The sequence below is a fragment of the Phalacrocorax aristotelis genome, chromosome 2 (genome assembly GCF_949628215.1).
Source record: "Phalacrocorax aristotelis chromosome 2, bGulAri2.1, whole genome shotgun sequence".
Taxonomy (NCBI): domain Eukaryota; kingdom Metazoa; phylum Chordata; class Aves; order Suliformes; family Phalacrocoracidae; genus Phalacrocorax; species Phalacrocorax aristotelis.
This window is the reverse complement of record NC_134277.1, coordinates 74,229,218-74,256,041: the sequence shown is the minus strand read 5'-3', so window position 1 is coordinate 74,256,041 and position 26,824 is coordinate 74,229,218. Positions and strand designations below refer to the sequence as shown.

General features: G+C 39.3%; 1 protein-coding gene and 1 pseudogene across 8 annotated transcripts in view; both read left to right on the top strand.

The window, feature by feature from the left end:
* The window catches only part of FARS2 (phenylalanyl-tRNA synthetase 2, mitochondrial), a 255,752-nt gene that overhangs the window by 48,341 nt on the left and 180,587 nt on the right, over window positions 1-26,824 (top strand). For 6 of the 8 annotated variants that reach the window (XM_075084110.1, XM_075084102.1, XM_075084104.1 and 3 more), the window contains 2 exons: window positions 11,608-12,243; window positions 23,235-23,394. In XM_075084110.1, coding sequence (XP_074940211.1) covers window positions 11,608-12,243; window positions 23,235-23,394 — 796 coding nt within the window. Of the gene's footprint in view, window positions 1-7,609; window positions 8,333-11,607; window positions 12,244-23,234; window positions 23,395-26,824 lie in introns of all 8 variants that reach the window. The other 2 variants (XM_075084106.1, XM_075084107.1) reach the window with 2 other exon arrangements.
* Window positions 23,927-25,106, top strand: LOC142053041 (kinetochore protein Spc25 pseudogene; annotated as a pseudogene).

Here is a 26,824-nt window from a genome sequence, read left to right as displayed (position 1 = left end):
CTGATTGCCCTTAACTTACCTTTTGTAGCAGTTCATTATAGCAATAGTCCATTGGTTTTTACGCATGTAAGGGAGAGGTACTGTGGCCATGCCTTTTACCTTAAAGTTAACTCATTGTGACCTTATCGAGCTCCATGTAGTTGATTCTAGCCTCAGCAAGGCACTGTTTCCTACCTTCTTACACGCTGCGAGACCTGCATCTCCTGCCCCTCCATTCAATTAGGACTTGGTTTCAAAGCATCCTGTAATGCTTTTAAATCCCATTGGGGATTCGCTTCTACTCTGTCGTCTTGTCGCGGTAAAGACTGTGATTTAGAATTATTTAACGCTAATATATGGTATCTGTCACTACTGACCTCGCACTTCTTTCTGATTGCCTACACTGGCAGCACAAGACATGACAATTTTCCTTTCTAGGTGCTGTATTTTCTTATTTCATGTGTAGTCTGCCTGGCTTCAGGGGCTACTACCATGGCAGTAATGCATGGTGTAGGAGGCACCCTCTTTGCTGTTTTGTGACATTGATTAGATTTGTTTTCTTTTTCCTTTACTCCAAAGTTGTCGTGGGCTTTGTGTGAGCTCTGCTGAACTCTTGAGCCTTGGTTCTGCAAAACTCTTCAGCAAATGCTGACTGCTGTGCCAAGCCAGCGCCCAGTTGCTTTGGCCCTAGCAGAACCAAGTCCTAAGGCTGATGGCATGTTGTTGCTTTTGGCTAGGTTTTCACTAGTAAATATGATTAAAAAAGTCTTATCTCTGTTGTCTGTCTTGCGTCTCAGTATGTATTGTGTTTATTTGAATCTCAGATGACTCTGTCAGTTCTCGCAACTGATACAGCAGAGACAACCCACCATGTAATGCTCTTTTTTGTGGTTGGACTGGCAGGCTGACATGATTCACTCTGCCTAATCTGAAGCAAGAGCAGCAGTGGGGTTAGGTATAAGGTGAAACTCCCTCAAAAGAGGCCCCTAACAAACATATTTCTTTATCAAAGTAAATGCTGTCTTTGGTTCTGGTAAACGTGGTGATCAGAAGTGAAATCCTTGTTAAAAGAAGATGATTGATTAATGCTATGCTAGTTTGCAGGCCAGCCTTTCTGTGGAGTGGATACAGCAGCAATGATCTGGCCCATGCCACTTAACCCAGTTTGCTACTTTCTTCTTTCATATTGCCGTTTGCCTCAATGATGCTTCATTTGGTCCCCTTCTCATCTCCCCTAAATATCTTCTGCCTCGCCAGTTGGTCTCTCCTGATCATACGTAGTACATAATTGTAATTACAGTAAGTTAAAGCCTGTAGAGTTTGAGACACAATACAGACAGAGCAATGACTGTACTTCTTGCTCAAGGAATGTAGGCTTGAGCCTTAAAAATCTGCCCGTTCAGGTTGTTTCAGTGGTAATAGCTCTGTATGTCTGAACTGTTCAGCATGATTCCTATTAGGTGATTTTTGGCAAGCTGCTTTCAAAACATTTTGATTCTATTCACAGTAGCCCTTATACTTGTTAAACTGCTGATAAAATGATATTGCAAACAGAAAATTCTGAACGTGGAGAAAAAATGGCAATATAATCAAAACAATTTGGAAAGAAGGAATAAGCGTAGGCCAAGACGTTGAAGTACAGCACTTTTGAATTGGGAACTGCCGCACTAATGGGTATAAATAATGGCATACTTTTCCCGTGGGGGTATTGTAGAGCCTAATTGGTTAATGGCTGAAAAGCACTTTGAGATCCTATGTAGAGATATGCTATCTAAGAGCAGAGTGCTGCTTAATGAAAGTCTAAATGCTGCTGTGTAACGCTGTTCTGTATGTGTGTCAGTACATCCAACTGGTGTCAATGGGGATCAAACCCATAGATCAGACTGTTGGACATGTTTAACATTTGACAAAGTGACTATGTTTATGTTTTTGGTAAATCAACATACATTAATTTGCTTTATTTGCCAATAGGGCCACCTTCTTTTTAAATAAAAATTTTGGGTTACATTTCTTTTTAACATATGATGATGCTTTGCATGCTTTTCAGATATGCTTACACTGAAAAATTAGCAATGTCCCTTTAAAAACAAAGCCTTCAAATTTATTATATAAAAAGTACTATATAAAATTATAGTATACCTAAAAAGCATACTTATAATTATTATATTTAACAAGCATATTAAAATTATGTCAAAATTTATTAATAACTGTGGGAATAAATGGTGGGAACATGGAGTCTGACTGAATCTTTTCGTGATCATTTTCTTTTGCAAGTTCCACTTACGGACAAATAGTACTTGGAAACTCCTGGAACTGATTTAGTTCTTTGGTCTTTTTAGGGAGTATAGATTTTAATGTCTGATTTGGTACAGTGGTTATGATTTTGTCTTTGTCTCTTTTCATTATGATTTGTGAGGAAACCTCAAGAAAAGTGTACTTTTTTCATTTTTGTGTATCTGCCCACGTGAGATATTTTTTTGCATTTGTTTGTGAGTTTTCAATAATTAAGTGGCTTCTATCATGAAGCACCTTTTAGCTCCCATACTATGTCACAAGATAGTTCATTTGCAAAGATTTACAATTTACTTCACTAGAAGTAATTTATTGGAGGAATCAAGACTTGAAAACTTGAATTCTACATCTTAGAGTGGCTCATAGTCCCTTTTAGAAGTTAGTTATTACTAATTCTGAGTCTGCTGACTTTTTATCTTGAATGAATGGGAATATTTAATTTTTTTACTTCCAAAGCTTATAAGCATGGACGAGCAAATGAAAGTGATTTCCAGCTCTCCCTCCCCTTTTAACTGCTTGGTTTGTACTGCCCTAGCTTGGTATCTTATTGCTGGCCTCTTTGTGTGGCTGCCAAGGTTTCTTGCATAATCTTCTTGACAAATGGCTTACTCATTAATATTTCAGCCCTGTTCCTACCAACCTCAGAGAAGTAATATGCCCCAGGCAGGGAAGTGCAGTTCCTTCCTTAGGAGCCTTCTAATCTTTTCCTTAAATGCTTTGTCAGAGCCCATGACAGATAAATGAAGATGGTGCAGTTCAAACTAGCGATGACTTCTGCGTATATGCGTGATCATACATTTTCTAACCGGGAGGTGTTGGACTGCAGTGGAATCTCTGCTGCAAACATCTATGTTTTCTCTTCTTTATCCATACTCTAGTCTGTGAGACTTATTGATTCTGAAGTAAAATCCATAGAGAAATTTGTCTCTGTCTTTCTTTTTTTGACTGGCTGTTGAAAGATACATAGTCCTTGTAAAGGCTCTGTCTCTTCACAGACTTTCATTATTTCTATAATAGAGACAGACCAAGGCGTGATACTGCAGCTGAGTTACAGCTGGAGTTGAGATCAAGTTCACATCACAGCTAGCTCTGAGATTTGGCTCTCTGGTGATATTTTGGCTCAAGATGATAACAGATATGTGAAACTGATCTCTTTAGAACTTGGTGTGACAGCAAATCAACATGACACAAAACTTATAATAATGCCACCACCGCTTAGGGTTGAAAAATGATAAGAAATCTAGTTTGGTTTAAATGTTGATTATATACATATTAAAACCATTACATAACTCCCTGGTTTAAAATATTAATTATATTTAATTTTTTCATATTAATCTTTAGGTTATTATTTTGAACTACAGTATCATGTATAGTGTATTACTAAGGAGAGCATCTGGAGATCTGTGTTGAGTCATGGATTTCCCCAGTTCTCTACAAAAATGGAAGGAGATGGTGGGAATCAGAATACTACTGGGAGATAGCAGGTAAAGCTGAAGACTTCTAGTTTGTGGATGAACTGAGTGATTCATGTTAGCCACCTCCTCTGGCATGACCCACCTAAGTAATTTGGTTTTCTTAGTATTGGGTGGGCTGGGTTTGTTTCTGAAGTTTAGTTTTCCACTGTACCATATGTGGTGTCTGACACTTGGGTATTTGAGCATGTTGAATATTTTGCAGATGAAGGTTAAATGTAGCCCTTTAGGTAGCATGTGTATTGAATATGGTATCTAAGATGTTTCTGGGTTTCTTTCTGCCTTTCCCCTGGAAGAGGCAGGCAGTCATAACTTGACAAGTCAATGGTGCCTTCTGGGTTGAAGGATATCTTCTTTGTCTACCACAGGCATTTCCAGGTGGCTGGGCTCCTGCCATTGCCATTGCCGGGGAGGTGCAGCACTTCTCCAGAAGGGAGACTGCAGCTTCCCGGTTGGCCCACCAGGGAGATCCAGAGCTTCTGGTGGCTGCAGTTGAGCCATTCTGCCTTAAATTGCAAAAATAAAGCATGTACCTACAGCTTTATGCTTTTCTGCAGCGTGCATCTTCATCCCATAGAGACCACTGACACATAGCAGTGCACCTATAGGTGACTTTCTCTACCTGAGAAGCAGCACAGAAGTTCAGGAGGTTCTGCGGTTTTGGGAGTGCAGCATGTACCATGTTTATCACCCCACATGCTGTGGAGTTGTTGTTTTATGGTGTAATGTTTTGGATTACTGTAATGGAAATTATTAATACTTAAAATTAATTACTTATACTTCCTCTGCTGTCCTTTGCACTGTTACCAAATCTGCACGTGTCCCATTCTTGGTATTTAATAGCTGACTGCAAAAAAATTATTGCTCCCTCCTCCTGTTAAGGCAGGATGAGGTCTCTATGGTTTTATTATCTACAAATGGTGTAGTTAATCAGTGAGAACTAAGAAAGTATACCACTACACGTAAATATTGCTAATACCTGATTTCTACACAAATTAATTTTTACTCATAAAACTCCATGGGAGTAAAATTCTTGATGGCATATACATCTATAGAAAAATACAGATAATCAAATGGCGGGTATTGGTGGAAAAGAGAAGGCAGAAGAGAGAGTGGTAATCTTGACTGCAGTGAGGATTTTATAGGTATTTAAAAGTCTCTGTCCCTTTCATTTGACAGTTATTTACAACGTGTCTTCTAAGGAAGAAAGCTAGTTGGCAACATTTTCAAGGTATTGGAAAAAGAATATTCCCTCAGCAGATGAAGGTAGTGTTTTTTCAGATTGCGTCTGTTGAAATGCATCTGTGTAAAAGCGGGAGACGCATTTGAGAATATTTAAGGATGGTTTCTGCATGGCCTTTTTGCAGTCTGTAATTTGTAATGTAATGCTTTCAAAATATGTTTGTGTAATGAGGATTTTCCCGTAAAATATGGAATTGACTATTAGCTGTCTCATCTCATTGTGGAGGGAGGGAAGAGCACAGGTATGTCAGTAGGCGCTTGCGTCACAGCTCCTTAATTTTCAGTAGAGTTTTGTGTGCCTTAGTCATCGCACACTACTGAAAGTTTCCACTAAAGGGCTTAATTGACATTTCTAGAGTAAAAACAAACTCTGTTTTAGTTTGTGAAAAAGAAAATCAAGAAATAATCAAGGTATAAATTAAAGGAAATTAGATCATTTCTGAACAGGGGTGATTTTCCTTAATTTAATCTACTGACATGCATATTTCCTCTATATTTGTTTTTATTCATGAGTTGTTTTTTCTGTTCAAGTAAAAATGGTGTGGTTGGACTGCTCACCTTAAGCTTCTGAATTTTGCATGTTACAATGTTTGGTGTCTTTCCACCTTCTAGAACCAGAAGCCTGAATTTGTTTGCCTTTGGTCTTTACAGCACAGTTGGCATTAGAGGTTATACTTTTCTCTTTTAAAAAAATTACATACTCTTTGAATAATTCAGCACGTTGATGTACCTGATCAGCTTGCTGATCACAAATTCCAGTGTGTGGATACTTTACTTCTGAACTGCTTAAACTGAATTCACTACAGGTTGTCCTGAAACCCGATTATGTCAGTCTTTGAAACAGTCTTACACCAGCTAGGCAGCACAGCTACTGAGTTTACTTTTAATAAGTGGGGAACTTATGGATAAACCTGAACAACCTTGGAGTGATACTGTGTATCAGGGGAAGCTAGTGCCTGCAGCAGCCTTTGGAGGACAGCACAGGGAACTGAAACTTGCTGCAGCGTGACTTGAATACGACATTTGTCATAGTTTGTAATATTCAACCTGAAGCGGAATGGTGAGTGTACTCAAGTGATGGTTCGTAACATTTTAAAACTGGCACCTGCCCGGAGGTCCTTGCAGAAGTGTGTTCCCCTCTTCAAAGACTTGCTGCCCCCTATGACTACCTTAGCCCATCCTGCAGTCCTAAAGAATGGAGAAAGAGGGTTGAAGGTGTGCCTCAGAAGTATGGGCCATGTTTTCTGTGCTTGCCTTCAGGTGCTCGTATGGGTAAAATGGAGCATGAAATACTGGCCTTTGTTCAGGCCATAGGCAGCTTCTGCATCAGTGAAAAAGGTGCACCATTGTTAATACCTTTTATTTCATGTTTAAGAAGGTGTTACATGTCACACTGAGAGAAAACATGGTCATGCCTTATCCCAGAAAAGGTTTTTTAATTTTCTCTCTCAATATTGCAAGCCTCAAAATGTTGCTAAAGGCGGCATCATGATTAATGTATCACTATTAGAGAGCAGACAGCAAGCCAGCTTATGACACATTTTTGCTTTGGTTAAGAAAAATAACAAAAAAAAAAGTTATTCTGTATGCTTCTTCGAACTTGCTGATGGATTATTAACTAGAAGAACTCCAAGTGCATGACAAAGTTAAGAGCTGAATACTTGAAGGCTATGTTATCTTGCCTAGCGCTTTGTAGTGCATGCAATATTTTGTTCCATTGGGTCTTTACCCATCATCAGGGACATCTGAAAATGTTCTGCCCTTGGAAGGTCACATTCTAAAATGGATCCATTCTAAGTTGTCTAGAAGGCTGTTTCAGAGGTCTGTGTGTATAACATAAATTCAGCATACTCACTAAGAGTGAAAGTCTGTTCTGGTGTGCAACAATATATCTATATTTTAAAATAAGCTTGGAAAAATAAATCTGAGCTCATTATTAGTATCGCATGCAAAATAATTTCGGTTATATCCTATGCAATGTAGATATGGTCATGGCAATACAATGATATTTGCTGTTCCATGTCTACATAGTTTCCAAAACTAAAATTCAGTGCTTAGCTAAATTGCTAAGCAGACTGGTAAATGTCCAATTTTAGCAGCCTAGCATATGTTTATAATTTTTGTTTTAACATATGCTATGTTGGTTGAACTCCCCTCCCCACACATACGGTAGATAAAAGCTGTCACATCACAAAATGGTGGCAGCCCAACTTTTCTAACATTTTCCATGGCACTTCAGAGCCTTGCATTAATTAGCTATTCTTGGATAGGAGACAGACTCTCATCTTTGTAGAATTTTGGTTTCAAACCCATCATGTACTTTGGTTTATGTATGCAGTAGCCCATCTGTGTTTCTGCAGTCGTAAACAGTAAAAAGCCCAGGGCATACAGAAAAGCGGTCAGCGAGAGTGGGGGTGCCCTTCCTTCACAGAGGTAAAAACCTAGCAAATGGCCCTGAAAGCAGGCCTGTTTGGTTCACTGGTGGGCTCTAGTTTGCTCAAACAAGAGCATTTTCTCTCTTCCACTTTTCTAGGAGAAGTGGGTGAATAAAACAGTGCTGGTGCACAGGCTTTTCTCCTTTCATTGGAAGCTGCTGAACTACCCCTCTTTTCTCCTTTGTCAAGGCAGGTGTAAGGAGGAGTTTCACTGAGTCTACGATTCTTTCCTAAACCACGGTGGAGTAGAGGGGACTTGTGACAAATACCACTGCACCTGTGATAATGCTGTCTTAATCTTTGCTGCACTGTGACATGGAAACCTGGATTTAAACGTGAAAGGATATGCCTTAAGAGTACAGCAATATGATAATGTGAAAAACACGCGGGTGTTTTTTTGCATTCTGCGATTTTTTTTTTGGTATTCTATCTGCTGTTTCCCTGTTGTTAAGATCCTGACTGTGGTGTACTTCTGCATATGTAACATCTACTGTGCTGCTACATGGGGGATGGTTGGTTTTCTGTGGGGCTGAAGGAGCCTTGTCATCAGCTGAAACTGCTGTAGAAATGGCATGGTGTCTGTAGTAGAGGACCGACATTGGCAAGCGTGGTCACATCTGTGCCTGGTCTATCCATAGCATGGACGGGGTTGTTCTGATGCCTTCATCCCTGGGCAACATGGGTGCCGCCTTCTGCCCTATGGTCTACCGTGAAGCTGCTCAAAAGCTCATACCCATGCACAAGCATGGTTCCAAACATATTGCCAAAACACAATGTACGATATCATCCCTATCAAAGATCTGAGTTCCTGCAATTGTATTAGACATCTCCATATGGAGACTGAGGTACAGGAACAGGCCCGTGGAGCTTCAGAGGAGCTACTGAGGTACCCAGGAATGTGACAGTGTCAAGGTAAGGGCCTGTGTAATAGGAGATGGTGGGTCTGGTATTTGCACGTTCACTGGCAGTGCTTTGAGAAGTATCACTCTGGGAGGTGCTGGTGGGGCAGCCTGCTTTCGAAACTCTGCGTCAGCTCCCAGCTGTGAGTCAGAGGCACTCTGAAGCCCAGAGCACGTGACTCACTGGAAATGCTGGTGGAGCGCTTTGCTGTCTTTGGATAGTAGATGCCAGTGGTGGTAGTTCAATGTTTATTTCCCATTTATGTATTTGTTTTCAGTTACAGGACCTACAGCTGCTGTCTGGCTTGCTGTGTTTGTTAGCTGGCTGGCAGTCTCTGCTGTGGGATTCAGGTTTTGTCAGTGTGCACAGAAACCCATTTCATTTTACTGCCAAATAATAAACATGGTAGAACTGAAGGAAGAAAATGATACATTTAAACTGTACTTTTTCAGACCTTTAGATAGATGTCTACTAGAAATAACTGGCTATTTATTACAAGTGAACATAAGTAATTAGTGTATCCTTAACATCAGTTATTTATTGCTAGCGGAAAGGTAAAGAGATTTCTTTATTTTCCAGTGTTGCACTTCACTCCGGTAAACATTTCTTTGATTTGAAGGTTTCTTGTACAGTGTAGACATGTACAAGAGTGTAAACATGGCTTTTTCCTTCCTTCTGTATGGCTTCTCTCCCCAAATGTAATTTATCACCAGAATCATTAAGGTTGGAAAAGACCTCTAAGACCATCAAGTCCAACTGTCAACCCAACACCACCATGTCTCCTTGAGTGCCATGTCTACACATTTTTTGAACACCTCCAGGGATGGTGACTCCACCCCCTCTCTGTGCAGCCTGTTCCAATGCCTGACCACCATTTCAGTAAAGAAGTTTTTTCTGATATCCAGTCTAAAGATGAGTGCAGAGATGTGTATGTTAGTGTCCCTTAAAAATCATCAGTCTTAAAATAAACAAACAAAAGTTCCTTCCTCCCCCACCCCAATATTGATAGTTCATATTTGAATTTCTTTATCCATGAAGTTATAATCTTGAGAAGAACTGTTTATGTTAAAGTTAAACTTCTCTGATTCTCTAAGGGATGGTATTTAGGAAAGCACCAAACATCACGAGACTTGCAATAAAGTCATGAGAGTTTTTCGTACATTACAGTTATGTGTAAGTTTTGAATAAAATTTTTTAGAAAAATAAATGTATGGGCAGATGGTGATATTTACTTAAGAGAAGCTGAATTCGTTATCTGACTAGAACTGGGTATTTCAAGCAGCTGTTTGGAAATGAGAACTCACTTCCCATGAAGGAGAACGTATGTTTAGGGAGAATGGAGCCTCTTTTCAAAATGTAAGGCTATCCCTTGTTTAGTCTCTGTCAGAGGGGTTTCTGGTGTGTGTATGTGTTAATTCTTTTATGGAAGGACCTTGCCAGTAATGCCCAAGAACTAACTTGGTGAAACAATTTTGCCAACTCTTTAAATAAAAAAACCAACAAAACAAAAAAAATCCCCAAAGCAATTTTTAAAAGTTTCAAAACTAAATAAAAGTTGTAGCTTATCTTTTTTCTTAAGATATTTGACCAGAAAAAGGATTAAACCAAATATTTAGTAATCTTACACTGCCCTGCCAAATTTAGTTTCTGACTACCCACCTTGCCTTCATTTTGATTTACTGAGGTACAGTTACTTCAGGAAATAGACCTATAGGAGTCTAGGAGTGTAAGCCATCTAGGAGTGTAAGCCAGGAGAAAGGTAGCCACATTTGAACACACCCGTTATCTTCTACAGATCTGGTTGGGGACTCTGTATTCTAGAATGTGTCTGTCCTATTTGCATTTCTATTTTTGGAGCTTAATAGTATGAAGAATGATCTTTGTTTGTTCTTTTTTTTACACTTGTTTCTCTTATGTTCCTGTGGAAAGCTAGCCAGATACTGTAATCCTAGTGTAAAGACAGAAAGCTGTCCTTTGAAGACTGTGGTCTATTCATTGCTTATGTCCTTTTCTTCTGCCACTTCTTTAGGAAGTCCTTCATGGGAAATTCTTTCACCCAGGAAAGCTGTGGCTCTAGATTCCTTGGTTCATAGAGAAATACAGACCAGTTTGTTGTTTGGAGCAGATGCCTTTCCCCAGTCACTTAACTTCTAATGTCTCTGATTTCCCATTCTGTAATAAGCAAATTGTAATGCTTAATTATTTTACTGGAAGCTATGCTAGTACTTGTGAAGCCCAGCTATAGATTTTCAAGTGATTTTACATCTCAGAGTGTGCTTATGCATTTGGAGTGACTGAAGGGCTCATGATCCTCAAAACTGTGTTTTTGGAATTCCTCCTTTGAACACTACAGCGTAGTACAGCTGTGTACATGTGAAGCGTAAAGGCTGTTTGTAAACAGGGCAGGTGTGTATAGGTGGCCCTTTGATAGGAAACAAGTTGTTCAGTTCAGACATCTTTCAGAATCTCATCACTTCATTCACCTTCCTGACATTTGCAAGCCTCCCTGCCTGGTACAGCTGTGGAAGCTGTGAAAATAGCCATTCTGGTAACATATGGAGAACGGGTTTTGTGCTCACCCCACAGTGCTAACATTGGTTCTGACCATGTGGAGCCTTTATTGTGAATCTTGTGCAATACTCATATGTGAACTTAATATGCTGTTTATATATAAATATATGCCTTGTGGTCTGGCCATCTGTTTTTTCACAGTGCTTCAGTGGTTTGAAAGGTTAAATTGGTTTTGTTTGGCATTAAGTAAGGATTAGCAATCATTGCATAGTGTGTGCCACATGCATCTGGTTGATGTGGGACACCTTCCGTAGCTTCTGCTAATGGGGGTTGATGACACAACAACAAGTTAATGCTTGGGGTTTTATTATAAGCAAGTCCCTGACTGCTGAAGGGCGTTGTTAAATTTCTGAGTTTCTCATAAGTAGTATTCAGTTATTGCCTGGTATTTTAACCAGATGAAAAATACTGTTTCTAAGAAGGTCTACTGTTGATTCAGCTGTTAAGAGTAGCACTATCTGGAATGGGGTTAAGGCTAGGTCTCGAGTCATTAATATTGATGCAGTGATGCAGAAGACTGATAACTGAATAAGATACCCTAGCTGAAATTTGATCACAAGGGTATTTTCCATCCTCTGAAGTCAAAATAGTGGTTTATAATGGGAACTTTGTCATATTAAACAAGCAGACATTTGGATTTCACTTATCCCTGAGATACTAGAAGTTCCTGCAGCAAGATTGAAGTTCCTAATTAAATTTTTTTTTTCTTTTTCTAGATCATAAAAGACTTTGCAATGGCAATGCTCTGGAAATTCATGAGAGTAGCTAAGTGTTCTAAAACAGCTCTATCACCAAAAGTAAAAATTAGAGGAATACCCACCCTTTCAAGGCATTCTTCATCCAAGTCTGTACCTTCAGATTTTGCTGCCAACACACCCTGCTCAAATACTGTGGAACTGCTTGGTAAAGCTTATCTTCAAGATGACTACAGCAATGTGACAGAGAAGATTCTTTCCAAGGTGGGGAAGAACTTGCACAACAAAAAGCATCACCCTTTGTGGCTAATCAAGGAGCAGGTCAAGGACCACTTTTACAAACAATATGTAGGACGCCGTGGGAATCCGCTCTTTTCTGTATATGATGGTCTTTCTCCAGTGGTTACAGTACAGCAGAATTTTGATAGTTTGCTTATCCCACAAAACCACGCCAGCAGAAGGAAAGAGGATAACTATTACTTGAATCGTGATCACATGCTAAGAGCACATACATCAGCTCATCAGTGGGACTTGATACACTCCGGCCTAGATGCCTTTTTGGCAGTGGGAGATGTCTACCGTCGTGATACAATTGATAACACCCACTACCCAGTCTTCCATCAGATGGAAGGAGTTCGTCTCTTCTCCTGTCATGAGGTAGGAATTCTCTAGTTGGAGTGAAAGAGGTTTTGGGTAAGTTACATGATCTTATATTTGCTGTAAGTGAAGTGTATGCATGTAAACATGTTAGAGCAACGCGTGTGTTATGCTGTAGATTGATAAAGATCAAGTGATTGATCATGTAGTAATACTTTTTGGGAAAAATATAGGTGGAAAATGTTGAATTTGAAAACAACTATAAACTTCCCCAGGAAAATGTAGAACAAATGGAAAGATAATATTCTTGAAAACTAGCAAAATAAAACATTATCTGAAAGCTAACAGCTGGTTTAGCTAATGATCTGCATGATTCAATTCTAGTTCTATCACAAGTCTCTTCTGGTAAGGTCACTTCACCAAAAATTTTGTCATATTAATACTTGAAGGACTCATGGATGAGAGTAGTTGCAGCTACATCTGAAGTACGGTTTTTATTCTGTCATCTTTTTTCTTTGAATAACTCCAACATTCAGTAAATGAATGTCTTTTTTAATCAACTGTTCCATTCTTCATCTCATCCTAAAGCTGCATTGAAGGATTCATCTGTTGCAGGTGATAGTTATGGGAGTGTGATACAGACACAGTAAACTCATCAGAGTCCAGGGGCATCAGCTAGAGAGCTCTAAGTAGATGTCCAAGACCCTTGGGTTTATATATTTTGTTGGCCCAGCTTGCATGTTCTGCAAATGCCTGGGTGTCATTAAGCATTCTGCTGTATCATTGATCAGTGGTGAATATAAGCCAGTTTGTTTTTCTAAATAGTAATTGATTTGTATAATTTGTGTATGCTTGTAGCAATACTGCCAAATTCACACTTCTATAACTAAAACTAGCTTATTCTAATAATACTGAGATGTAGACCGTTCTTAATGTGGTTGCCAGTGGGTGACAGGAGCTTGGCAGGGAAGCCTGGTGGGTTTGGATGACTGAGGGAAAACTAGAGTAATCACAGAGCACAGCATTTCTCACTGGTGGAAAGGGTTCGTGCTGGCTGCACTGGTGTTTCCCACCCCATGCTGTCACTGCTTCTTCCCCTTTGAAAATCTAACTGCCTCTGCAGATGTTCTGTGAGTTATGTGGCATCAAATACAGCTTGCGACCCCTTCTTTAGTAACCAGGAAATGTAAATCTTGCAGATTTACCCAGTCTTGTTTGTTTGCTGTTCTTTTCCTATAGGCCTGTTTATGAATACAATCAGGGTATATGGAAGAGAAAAATGTACAATACTACACCAAAAAAAATGCCATTTCTTAATGTTTTGTGTTCATGACAAACTTTTTTTACTTGAGCAGGAGTTCTGGCATTCAGATGGAAAGATTTTTATCTGCCACAAAATTGTAACATCGACACTGTTGCAGGATGGCATTTCTGCAAACTTAGGTGTGATTGATGTAATGAATGAAATTACTGTTAATGAATACGGCCCTTCAGAAATTTTGGTCCTAATGACGGACTATTTTTTTCTTCTCTACAAATTTAATAATAGGAATAACAGTAGAAATATGATTTTTAATAACTGGGAAGAAAGTTACAGAAAAGTTCACTGACAACTTCTATATAGAAATACATGATGTGTAACAATCTGTTTTGTTGCATTGTAGATTGCTGTTTCTTTTTGTTGTCTTTCTTTTTCCCCAAGAAAATGGTAGAGATTTTATTGGAGATTATTAGTATTAGTAGCTGATGAATTCGAAGTTGGCGATGTGCTGGAAAATGTGTCTGTCTCTCTGAAGAATGAAAATCCAGTTCACTTTTTGTACAGAAGAAGGAATAGTGGCATGGTGTACAATGTGTAGAGACTTGTTTATTGGGCAACACGCATAAATTCTAAACCTGAGCATGATCTAAAGCATCCTTTTTTGCCTCAGTTACAGATTAAATACTGATGGAGTCTTGCAATATGTAAAACTTCTTACAGTCACCATCACAAGAGCCTTGTGGAAAAAATTGATTGTGTAATTCTGAAATTTCACTGGGGACTGTTTCTGTGTTTGATATTCTGGTTGCCTGTTCAAAATAACCCAAATTTAAATAATTCCAGAAGGAACTGTCTGAGCAGAACAAAGGCTAAATGGAGGTAATCCTATATGAGAGAAATATTTTTATATTCATTTATTTATACCAGTGTTTAAATTGTAACCCACTGAGCAGAAATGTGTGGATGTCAGGGCCTGTTACCTTCATCTCAGACTTTTCATTCATAACCAGACTGCAATCTCTGGCAAGAGGAAATTTGCACAGTGGGGATAAGAATCTTTGGAACTAAGGGGAAAAACTGGTAGCTCTTAGCTACAAGCCCTGAGTACATTTCCTCCTATGGCCAATACAATAATTTATATGCTGTAGGCAGTTTACTGCTCTACTTTGTTCTTTTGATTTATACATTTATCATTTGTCATCTTCTCAGTGATAGTAACCAAAGAAGTGTGTGGAGGGGTGAGAATAAAACCCAAAACCTAGAGTGATTTTTATAGGCACTTGAATTTAGAGGCATTTGACATCTCATCTCAGTTTGGGAGGGGGGAAAAAAAAGTGAGTTGATCCTCAGCTGAAATTTTAGGTAGGATAAGACCATATAAGATGTAGAAAAGTGTGTCTCCTTTACAAATACCAAATTCTGTAGTCAAGGCTAGGTTAAAAGTTCTGCCCTGTGACTGAAACCTTTAGTATAATTCTTTTTCATATCAGAGTTAAAATCAATACATTGGAAGTAAAAGCTGGAAAAACAAATCATAGTTTGGCAATTTTAGTGTTTTACTCTGAGATACTTGGGAGCTGTTTGCTTCTTTGGCTATACTATTTTTCATGACGGTTGCTTGATTATTTTTGTAAGAGAAAAGTAATCTATGATTTGAAGATGAGCAGGTAGCCGATGCTTTTCTGCAGCTTTGTATGAGTGCAGGTATTGAAGTACTAAAGAAATTCCCATCTTCCAAACTAACTCATTGCTAAAAGCTAGAATAAGTCATGCTGAAAATTCCCATAAACTCTTGAAAAAATGTCCTTGGACTGTTATCAAAGAACTGAAAATCTACATAGACATGTTTTCAGTATATTTAAAAACATTTTAGATAATTATTACCTGAATGTAATATATAGAAGAGTTAGAAACTACATAATATAAATAGTTCAAACCAGTGCCAAAATAGCTTCCCAAATTTGCATTAGAATTCTGGACATAAAATGAATTGTTCTTCTTAAATAGTACCCCCAAATGTTATTTCTTTTGTACTCTCTTCCTCTAGCATGCCTGTTTTCCTTCTAAAGGGTGTATGGAATTTTTTTTTTTCCTTCTATGGTGTATGGCTTTTTTCTTCTTTTAATCCTTTGGCTTGGCAATATTGATACTGCTGTAGTCAGGTTTGAAGTGGCTAACTTTTCTGGGTGGATTATAAAGAAAATTATTTCTGTGCTATGCTGTGGTATTTGGTGCAGTTCTTTACTTGCCACAGTTTATGGAAAAGAGAAAAAAAAATCTTAACTAAATCACACTTTGTGCATTTTAGCCAGCAGAGGGAGCCAATATAAACCCAATGGCGGTCGTAAAACATTTTTTCACTTGACAACAAATAATGTTTACACATTGGAAGGAGACTTCATAAGGTATTTTATAGTCTGTACTGAATTATACATAAATTTTAAGGGGAACAGATGTGAAAACATAGGAATTGCTTCTCTAATTTAGTAACCTTGTTCCAATGGAGGCCAATAGCAGATTGTTCAGATGGTGAAATGATACTCTTATCAGGCTCGTTTGTGCTAAAATCTGAAAATTATAAATTGGGATGCTGCAAAGAAGTAGTAGGGGTACATCTTTATTCTCCATTGAAATGTTTTTGGTGGAAATGACAACTTTTTTGTTAGGACACAATGGAAAAATGTAAATATTCCAGTTAAGAATAAGGACTGCCCCTCCAAAGCAGTATATATAATTGCAGGAAAATATTTCGATATTGTAACCTCATAGAGTTTACATCCTGAAGTGTAAAGACTCTCGTCCCAGGTAATAGGAGTGTAGATTTTCTTATTCATATAAATATGTACTCCTTTCCTTGTCTTTTCATACTTGTGCACCTTGGCCATATTCTTTGTGCATGGTTTAAGGAAAAAAAAAAAAAAGTTGTTTTTATCCTTTTCTTGTGTTTTTGGGTAGGTGTGAACACCTGATTGACCTACATCTTTGTTCGCACTTTTTTTAACCTTTTTTCTTTTTTAAATCAGTGCATGCCATCCTAGGTTTTCACTTGCAAGACCAGTGTCACTAGGTTTGATTTCTCCAAAATCCCGTATGGTACTGCAGCTTTGGACACTGTAAAGGAATTTAAATAGGTTTATAGTGTTCCAGGGATCAGTCTATTATATAGAGTGATTTGGAACATTTACAGGATGTGTGAGAATATTTGTGTATGTAACTGGGAGCCATGATAGCAATGTTTAGTTGGGTACTGAGGAACAAATATTTAAAAGGCTTAAGTGGACCAGGACAGGTACCCCCCTTAGCCCTCTGGAACTTGAGGATAGGGAGAGGCTTGTCCAGGGGTGATGCAAGACCCTGAAATCAGCCCCTGGAAATCCCCTTTTCTGTGTGTTTCTTCTGATCTGGGTGATGCTCTTCAGTGCCTCAGCCAGCAAGGATTAAGGCTTGTGTGAGGAGGAGTCAGTGACTGTAGCCAGATGACATGGACGTGGAGGGTCATGGATTGGTGTGTCAATCCCTCTGGCTGAGGGCGTTTACCTCCTATCATGTAATAGCATGTATCAGTCAGAGGGAATTTGGGATTTCCTGGGTGCTTTGAGATAAGAGTATTGAAGTGGAGATCCATGCAACTTTCTTCTGTAGGTGGCAAATGACGAAAAAGGTTTTTGTTTTTTTTTTTTTTTTTAAAACTTGGGATGGACATCTACCATATATCTCCCTACATGGTTACATGCTTGTGCCATCTCTTGATAGCACTGATGGCACTGTGTGCCAGCAGTTGTACCAGCATCTTAAGCACATCCAGGCATGGGAAGAGGTGCTGGCTGCATGCATTTGGTGAGACACCCAGCTCAATAAGCAGTGTTCATCACATCAAGTTTCAGGTGCTGCTACCTCTGGCACGGCGTTATGTTGCTTGTGAGCAATGCATCAGTCCCAAGGTGCTGAGGGATGCCTCTCCTTCTCTTAGGGAGCAGGGAGGAATGTACAGGAGCAGAGGCACCTGAACTAGATCCACCATGTTAAAAAAAAGAACAGCAGCATTACTTTGCGAGAATATTCTGAGTTGAATTTATTCCTGAAGCTACAATTTGCCTGAGTGGTAGGAATAAAGGGCCTGGCTAGTTCAGGTAGAACTGACTTCATTCTTGCGGACGTCTGCTCGAGTTGTGAACGTTGTATTATTCAGTATTTTCCAAGCTGTGGTGTATAAATCATGCCATAATAAATAGAGCTTCACTGGTCTGAGGACCCACATTGTATTCATTGTTATTTTTAGTTGAAAACTTGACACTGAAGGGCATCAGAAGGTCTGTGAGATTTTCATAGTGGTCCATGGTCTAGAAAGTTTGGAAGCCGCTAGTGCATCTTTTATTGCAAAGATTTTATATAAAATATTTTTTCAAACTTTGTCTCATCCAGCTAAAAAAATAAAATAAAAAAATCCAACAATGCTTTTCAGAATACAGCAGTTAAATCTATTCAATGCAGCAGTTAAATCTATTCTATGTGATATTTAAGTTGTGCTGGAAAAAAAGAGGGAAAATGTCTACAAGTGTATTTGGGAAGTCTAGCATGCTTCAAAATAAAGGAATTTCTATTGCCACAGGAACAGAAGTCTGAGTCATATAATATTTGTCTCATTATAATTGAGATCTGTGTAACAGTGTTGCTTTTTCTTTGCTGTTCAAACACATCTGTATGATTTTCCCTTAGAAGTGGTGATGATTTTGTTTTTTTCTGAAACACTTTAATTAGGTTAAAAAAAAACCAAACAAATCAAAACTGAAACAAAACAAAACAAAAAATCCCCCCCCCCAACTCAAATAGAAATAATCTTTCTTCACCGTAATTGGAGGACTGAAAACAGAAGGATCCAGAAGGTGACCACCTGCAAGCTTGTTGCTTGAAGTGATATTTGCCAATTTATCCCAAAACAAGTGCTTATCGATATGCAGTAAAGAGCATTCTGTCGTGCAGATGGGTTGTGTATCTCTTTGGCACCTGAAACTGCCTGGATGGGGGTGCAGGTTTACAAGTTTCATCATCTTGGAGGCTGATTGGGACTGGCATTAGGTTTTCTTTTTGATGAGCCATCTTCAAGTGACATCATCATCATTCCTGATCCATCCATTGAGTGTTAACAGCACATCTAAATGTTGTGGAAACAGTTTGCTATTTCTAAGTGGATTTAGAGTACAGCTGTTTGTTTGCTTATAGGGATATTTATCAGGGCCACTGAGTCAAAATGTATTTGGTGTGGCAAGGTTGACTGTTTCCACATGCAGATCCTCGTGTAGAACTAGTCTTAAGTGCCAGTTTGTCTGTGAGTGTAAATACATGAGCATTATGTATTCATTATCTTGATTGCTGGTGTGTGCATGACTGGCAGGAGGCATACACAGCTGCATTGTGGAAAGAGAGGGTGTAGTTACAGATCTTTCTGATCTGAAACCTACTATGAATGCCATCTTGTAAAGAGACACTTAATCTTGGACTGAATCCTAAATGTACAGATAATGAAGTAATGTGAGATTAAAAGAAGTCTGTCAAGTGACTGAAGAAATGTTGGGGTTTTTATCGAAATCACACATGTGACTTCCACCCTCCATGCCAGGCTGAGAAATACTGTGAAGTGCTTTTAACAGAGCATAGCTCCGTTTGTATTTGTCCAATTAAAACCCAGTGTCTTCTGGCCATTGCATGTTACCAAATTTGACTTTATTCTTATTATTAGCTAAATGGTGAGTAAATGTCATGTCACATGGTAAGGTCACTTTGTTTCCTTTCTGCGTTCTCCTTTGTAATGCAGCATCAGTCAGATATGCTGATTAAATCCTGGTAATTATTAATTTTTTTGACTTCTGCATGATGACACAATATTCAATGTTTTGCATACATTCACTTAAAGAAAAAACTTCTTGTCCTTACACTAGACAGAGACATATGTGTTCCATTTGTGGTGACAGGAAATTTCTTTTCTGATAGTAGTAGTGACTGATCGTATTCAATACAATAAAATGGTGCATTTTATTTTAGTCTGCAGTGAAGAAATAAATGTACATGAAATTGTGGCACCTTGGATGTGTCAGTGTTTTATGCAAGACAGATTTTTTTTTAAAATATATATTTTTTTTTTTTTTTCCTCCATTTGCTCAGATGTTGCTTGAGAAGAATTGGCATCAAAAAGGAGCAACTGTAGGTGATTCTGCATTTTATTCAACCTTTACCTTCCTGGCTTTATGTATATAGAAATATTGAAGTGTTTCTAATCCAAGACGTGTACTTAGCACAGTTCAATCATTGTAGTAGTGAAATTGGTGTATCAGTTTAAAGCTGTTCATATTGACATAGTAACGTTGGTGAATGGAAAGAAGGGAATAAATATTAATACAACTCTTAAGGCATCTTTTTTTCTCAGTATAACCCCATCCACAGCTGTGCTGGAGTTGACAGGAGCCTCTATGGAGAATACCAAAGTGCCTCTCGGTGCCTGGCTGTAAGGGGGGGCTGTTTGCTTGCCGCTACCTGTCTTTCAGGGGACTCCCTGAAGGCTGTGATTTCACAGCCTATGCAAACGGCATAGATTCACGCCTGTGCCACAAGTGGCCCAGTGCCGTCCCACATGGCAGCATGTCTCTTGGTGCCTCCAGTATGCCGATAATTGATTACTGAGTGGAATTTGAACGTTTTCACATCCCTCAGTTTCTTCCCTTCTGGGTTACTTCTCATCCAGATCCACCTCCCAGCCTGGCTCAGTGCAGCGCCGCATGGACACTTGTCCTGGCACAGAGGAGAGGGTGCATATGGCTGGTTTGGCAGGATGAAGAGGCCAGCAGGTTAGAGGGCTGGATTATGACTAAATATATTTACTCTAATGGTTCTTGCATGTATTTTATTGCCACATCCGATACAATCTACTAAAATAAAATTTTGCTTCAGACAGTAACTGCAATATCAAAATTTCAGGAATAATAAAGTGGTAAGGAAAAGTACTTCTGTGTACTTTTTGATACAAATGCTATATTTTAAAGGCAGTGTCCAGGCTATCTGTTCCTTGCAGTTGTCTGAGGAACCAGTTTTAAGCTGGAGGATGAAGGGAGGAATGAAGGGGAAAGGAAGAGTGTGTCATGTCCTAAAGTACTGCTGATGGGGAAAATAACAAATACATCTTCTAATGTGTCAATACAGTGTGTTCTAGGTCAAAGGGGGAAAATCTCTGTGGCCTGAAGGGTGTTTCTGGCTTACTGAAGGTAGTCTATTCAGTCAATAGAAAGAAAACATAGCTACCTGTAGAGGGTATAGTTCGGAGCAGGAACCTAATTTAGCCGCTTCAGGTTCCTGTCTCAGGGAGCCTATATCCCTCCATTGACCATCCAGTGAGCCTAAGGCAATTAACCTCCTGTTGTGGCTTAACCTGGCAGGCAGCTAAACACCACACAGCCCCGTGCAAAGTATCCCCCCGCTGCCCCTCCCCACCCTCCCGGAAGTGGGATGGAGAAGAGAATTGCGGGGGGGGGAAAGTAAAATTCATGGTTGAGATAAAGACAGTTTAATAGGATAGAAAAGGAAGGAATAATAATAATAATGGTAAAAGAATATACAAAGTAAGTGATGCACGATGCAATTGCGCATCACCCACTAACCGATCCCAGCCAGTCCCCCAGCAGCGGTCACCACTCCGTCAGCCAACTCTCCATGGTTTATATACTGGGCATGACATCATATGATATGGGATATCCCTTTGGCCAGTTTGGGTCAGCTGTTTTGGCTGTGCCCACTCCCAGCTTCTCACTGGCAGGGCATGGGAAGCTGAAAAGGCCTTGGTTAGTGTAAGCACTACTCAGCAACAACTAAAACATCTTTGTGTTATCAACTTTATTCTCATACTAAATCCAAAACAGCACTGTAGCAGCTACTAGGAAGAAAATTAACTATCCCAGTCAAAACCAGGACACCTCCCAAGGCTAATACTGGCCTCTGTGAATACCCCCTGGCTTTCAAAACCACATGCTGGGTGACTGATCTGCCCTCTGACAGTAAATTAGTTATAAGGAGGCTATCACCTGCTTCTTCCAGCTAGTGCAGAAATAATGCCAGTAGGAAGAAGGGGGTTAAATCTTTCAGGTGAGCATTTGAATAAAGAATTTGCTATTTAAAAGTGTCATACCTAGTTTTGTCAAGCTGCTGCCTTTTGATTGGTAAAGGCATTTTTGTTAGGCTGATGGATAATGATTTTATTCAGTGTTTCTCTTTTTCCTTTTTTATTTTGTATTTTTCTGCAGCACACTAAGGAGATTAATTTGAGAGGTGCTTTCTCAATCTGCCAGCCAAGTCCCCTTCTGACTAGCAACACAAAGTTAAATGCTACTGATGGGATTTTTTTTTTTAATTCCCTCAATCCATTTTGCTACTAGTTTGCATGGTATCTAAACTCTCAGGCTCCTTTTGCATGCACTGTGTCTATATGAAATGTGCTAGAAGCTAGTCTTAATTAATTGTGCCTAGCATTTGTAGGCTACCAGAGGTTCACTTGAAGTTTTTTAGAGCATTTAGTGCACTGAAGGCATCAAACTGCAATTAAAACGACTTCTGTGGGCATCCATGAGTTGTTAAGGTTACACACTGTCCGTGGCATCTCCTGAGTAAGAGCTAATTATGCTGGGTGGGAGGCTTAATGTGAAGAAAATCCTAATGCATGTTTCTTCCTTCTGTGTGTGCTTGGTTCACTATGGGAAGGTGGAGCAGAAAGGGTAGGAAACGGCACTAAAGCACTTTCACAATTAGCTCTCCCTACCTTCCAGACTTAACAGAGTTGGGTTTTGTACAGCTGTAAGGATTTCCAACGAAAACTCTTTAGAGTGTAAAACTGCCTGCTTGTCTCCCCAAGGCGCAGAGCTTCCAACGATGAGGCTTAGCGAGAGTGTTTTATTGGTCTCTCTGAGAGGATTTAGGCTTGCTGGTATGTATCTGTCAGGGATCGCCTGGTCAGAAACTATGGGGATATACAGGAAATAGAAATCTTCAATTTGCAGCAGTTGTGGTGGAGAGCAGCCTCTGCATGCAGAGCAAGTCTATCACACCCCAAATACAGCCTGCCCCCACCCTTTGTAATTTTATCTGGAAACCACAGACCAACACCATGAGTCCTTAAATGCCCCATAGACAAAATTCCTGTACACAGAAAGGTGCTGTGTGTGTGAAAATGCAGGAAAATGGTAGTTCTTAAATGAATAAATCGTACTTAAGATGAATCAAATATAAGTAGCTTAAGGTCTCATTAAACTGCCAGGGGTTTTTGAGGCATTTTTTGCAGTTCATTTGATTACAGATTATAAAAAGTGCTGGGTGTTTTGATATTTCTTTTACATAATTCAATTGCTAAAAAAAGGTGAAGCTGTGATAAATGCCATTGTGTATTGCAGTTTTGGGGATATAATTTACATCTACTGTACAGTGTACTTTGTTCCATATGATAACTTCCAAAGTAAGAGAATTTGAAAAAAAAGAGATGTTTCTATTATAAATTTATATTTTCCTGTAGTTAATCATATTATTTGAACATATGGTACAGAAATAAAACAAATATTACTGTTTGAATATTGGTATTCTTGGGATGACTTGTCTCTGTTTAGTGAACAGAACTTGTATAAAATCACAGTCTTTACATTTTTTTCATGGTGCAGACTTAGCCAGTAAGATTCTCATTTAAATCAATACAACTTCGTTCTCTGTTTTTGGTTAGAAAGTCATTGATGCAAAACACTGCTGTTTTGTGGTTTTGTTCTAGTTGTTCTCCAACATTAAAGATGGTGAAGGCTTACAGTTGTTTGAGCAAGGTCATCGCACTGCATACAAGCAAGAATGTCACACCATGGAGGCTGTCAGGCTGGTGGAGTTCAACCTGAAGCAAGTGCTCACGAAGCTCATGACTCACATTTTTGGTGATGGTAGGTTCTTGTACCTTTTTTCCTGGACACTGATGGCTGTAGGCACCCAGACTTTTGAGAAGCATCTCTCTGTGTAATAAGGACAGGAGGCTTAGGGGTGATGTTGGCAGCTGGTATACTAAAAGGGCCACGTGGGTTTTTTTTCTAGTGAGAGTTACAGTAATTTTAGGAGTCTTCATTCATACTCCTTACTATTAGATTTTTGTCTTTAGCTGGGTCAGGGTTCCATCCGTGTCAGAGCAACTGGCTATTGATAGACCTTCCAGCTGTAACGTGTATTTATAGGTTATTGTTCTTTAATACTGTTATATCCACACCTTAAAATTATTAAGCACAGCCCAAAAGGCCACACACACTCCTCTCTTGGTTTTCCTGAGTACTGGTGCACACAACACTGCATCATCAGGTTTTTGTGAAAATGTTTTGGTATGCAGCATGTCAGGGTAACCTAGTGGGCATGAATACAGGTAGGACATGTGCCAGACCCAACTACAGGCACTTGTCTGGCAGAAGCCATGTGTTAGGATAAAAAATTGAGGAGTATAGCAATGAGATTTTCCAGCAGAGCCAACGTATATCAGAAAATTGACAGCATTTGACAGAAATAAAGTCTAACATAAATCAAGAAGAGGAGCAAAAGGAGGACTTGACTGACAGCATCCAAGAGCTTAAAGAAGAGTTGATCAAGAAAAAGGAAATAATAGCTTCTATAAACAAAGCTGCTAAGGAGAGAGTGGAATGACTATGCAAGTCTAAAGTGTTGTTTGAAGGGCGGCTTGGGCTGGAGATATGCAGAATTCACAGTGAACAATTGCAGTTTATATTCAGACACATTGACCACAAAGATCCTGACAGGTCATATGTGTTCACCCTTTCCATAAATGAACGGGGAGATTATGAAGTGACCTCCTGTACTCCTCCTCTGGACTGTATAGAAGAGTTCCAGCTCAAAGTGAGAGAAACTAACAATTTTTCGGTGTTTGTTGCCAACATCAAAAAAGCTTTCACTGCCTTATCCTATAAATAGTCTGCATAAAACTAACTTATACGTCCCTTTCAAGCTGTAGAGCACTTTTTCCTTTCCGTCCTGTATTGTGGAAGTATGTATTTATCCATGTCTTACTCTAATTTCTAAATAAAGAAAAATAATGAAAATAGTGTTAAAGGCAGTGTACCTGTTGATGTGGGTCCTGCTAGGAGAGGCAACCCCAGGTCCAGCACAAAGTTGTGTGGGACCCCTCTACTTTGTCCTTGTGGGCCTCCCGTGTCCCTGGAGGGACAGAGCATGGCTGCGGTATCACATCGGAGGATGCATCAGAGCTTGGACACTGCTGGGGAGGGTGCAGGGCAATGGTCACTTCTCCATTGATCACAACAGCAGCATGGAGATTGACAGGAGGAGGGAAGGGGGACGTATGTGCATGTCCTGCATTTCCCTTGCGCAAATAAATTAAAACTTGCAGCTGAGGGGAGACGACATTTGCTAAGTTTGCATCAAGCTGAAAAATAATGGGGTTTTGGTACTTAGAGTAGAATGAGGAAGGGTAATCAATGTCTGTGTATACAAATGAAATATCCTCTCCTCAGAAATAACTGCTTTCAGTGTTAGGAGCTGAATTTATAAATGGCTTGAGTCAAAATCGCTACATTAATGCCATTTCCTGGCAAGGAAGCTCTTTTTCTGAACTGATTCATTTTTATGTTGAGGAAATACTGGATAGTATTAGAATGCGTGGGGTATCCTGGCTACTTTCAAAGCTCTTTTAAGATGTCCACTGCATCTAGAGCAGTAGTTCCAAGAGTGGATTGGTAATGGTAGCAAGTTCTATATATGACTGCTTGAATGTTTTTCTGAAATTCTAAAGTTGAATTTACAGCGAGCAAAACTTTTACTAGTTTTTGTTCTATTCTACCTGGACAAAAATATTTTAAGTTCCTGAGTTCAGATTTTCTTGTGGTTGTATTTTACTTAACAGTGGCCTTTTGCAACATACAAAATGAGGATCAAAGTGAGTAATAGTAAGAATGATATTTTTAGATCAACCTCAGATGCTGAGGATGTTGTTTAAAGTGAGCAGTTTCTAGGAGTTATTAGTGATATCTGAGACTGCAGTGACATCCCTCTCTAACTGTTGACAGATGCTGCACTTTAAGCTTCTGTATGTTGGCTATTACTAGTTCTTCTACAGTCCACAAAGTAGCTAGAAAGACATTAAAAAAATATATTCTTAAATGATTGTAAAGCTACAGACTAAAAGTCGGTGCCACCTTCTTGCTGTAGGAATTTTCTATTTCTGTGGCCCTAATATTTTTCCTGAAATACTAACTGTATTTCGTCTTTGTGATTTAAATGTAATTATCTCTTCCCCCTTCCCCCCCCCCCTCCACTCATGGAAGTATTAAGCTCTCTCCCCATCACCTTCTTGATCTTCTTGTAAGCTGTCAGTACAAACAGGAAGGTAATATTCAAAGAAGCAATCTTCATGCTAGACAATAGACATGAGATGGGTGCAGTGCAAGTGACTTGGGGCACACACAATTAAATTTGTCTTTTGACAGCTGTCATCTTTTAACTTTCATTTTACTCTTCATTTTACACAATACTTTTGATTACTTTTTTTGTCTCAACTCCTGTAGAGTTTAACTTAAAAGTTAAAGTGTATTTTACTGCATTTATTGCTCTTGGAAAAGTTATCTATTTTTCCTTCATGTGGATATTCCATAAGACCCCATGTTCTGTTAAAAGCCAAAGTTTCATTCCTTTTACACTTCACATCAGCTGTATTCTTTACAGCCTGTGCTGTCAGCAGAATATTGCAGTGAAGTTGCACATCTTTTCTAGCAGGATAGTATGATCGTAGCTGCAGTAAACTACTGAAATGTTGCATTGTTATACAGTCAACTGTTATTCATGGGCAGATTGTTTGGATTGCAGGTTAAATCTACCATGAATACACAAACATGCAGTTTAGTTTTGCATAAACTACCTTAGGCCTGAAGTCCTGGACTTGGATAGCTGTGCTTCTGCAGTGCCTCTGTGAATTTACCAGCTCAGGGTGATCAGATCAAAGACCTTTCTTTTTTTGTTGTTTTGTTTTGTTGTTGTATTTCTGATATGTATTGCACTGGATTAGTTTACCTGATATTTCATGAGCCAGTGTTGTGGTTTAACCCCAGCTGGGAACTAAGCACCACCCAGCCACTCTCTCACTCCCCCAGTGGGATGAGGGAGAGACTTGGAAGGGTAAAGGTGAAAAACCTCATGGGACGAGATAAAGACAGTTTAATGGGGAAAGCAAAAGCCACACACACAAGCAAAGGAAAACAAGGAATTTGCTCTCTACTTCCCATGGGCAGGCAGGTGCTCAGCCATCTCCAGGAAAGCAGGGCTTCGTCATGCATGATGGTTACTTGGGAAGACACATGCTGT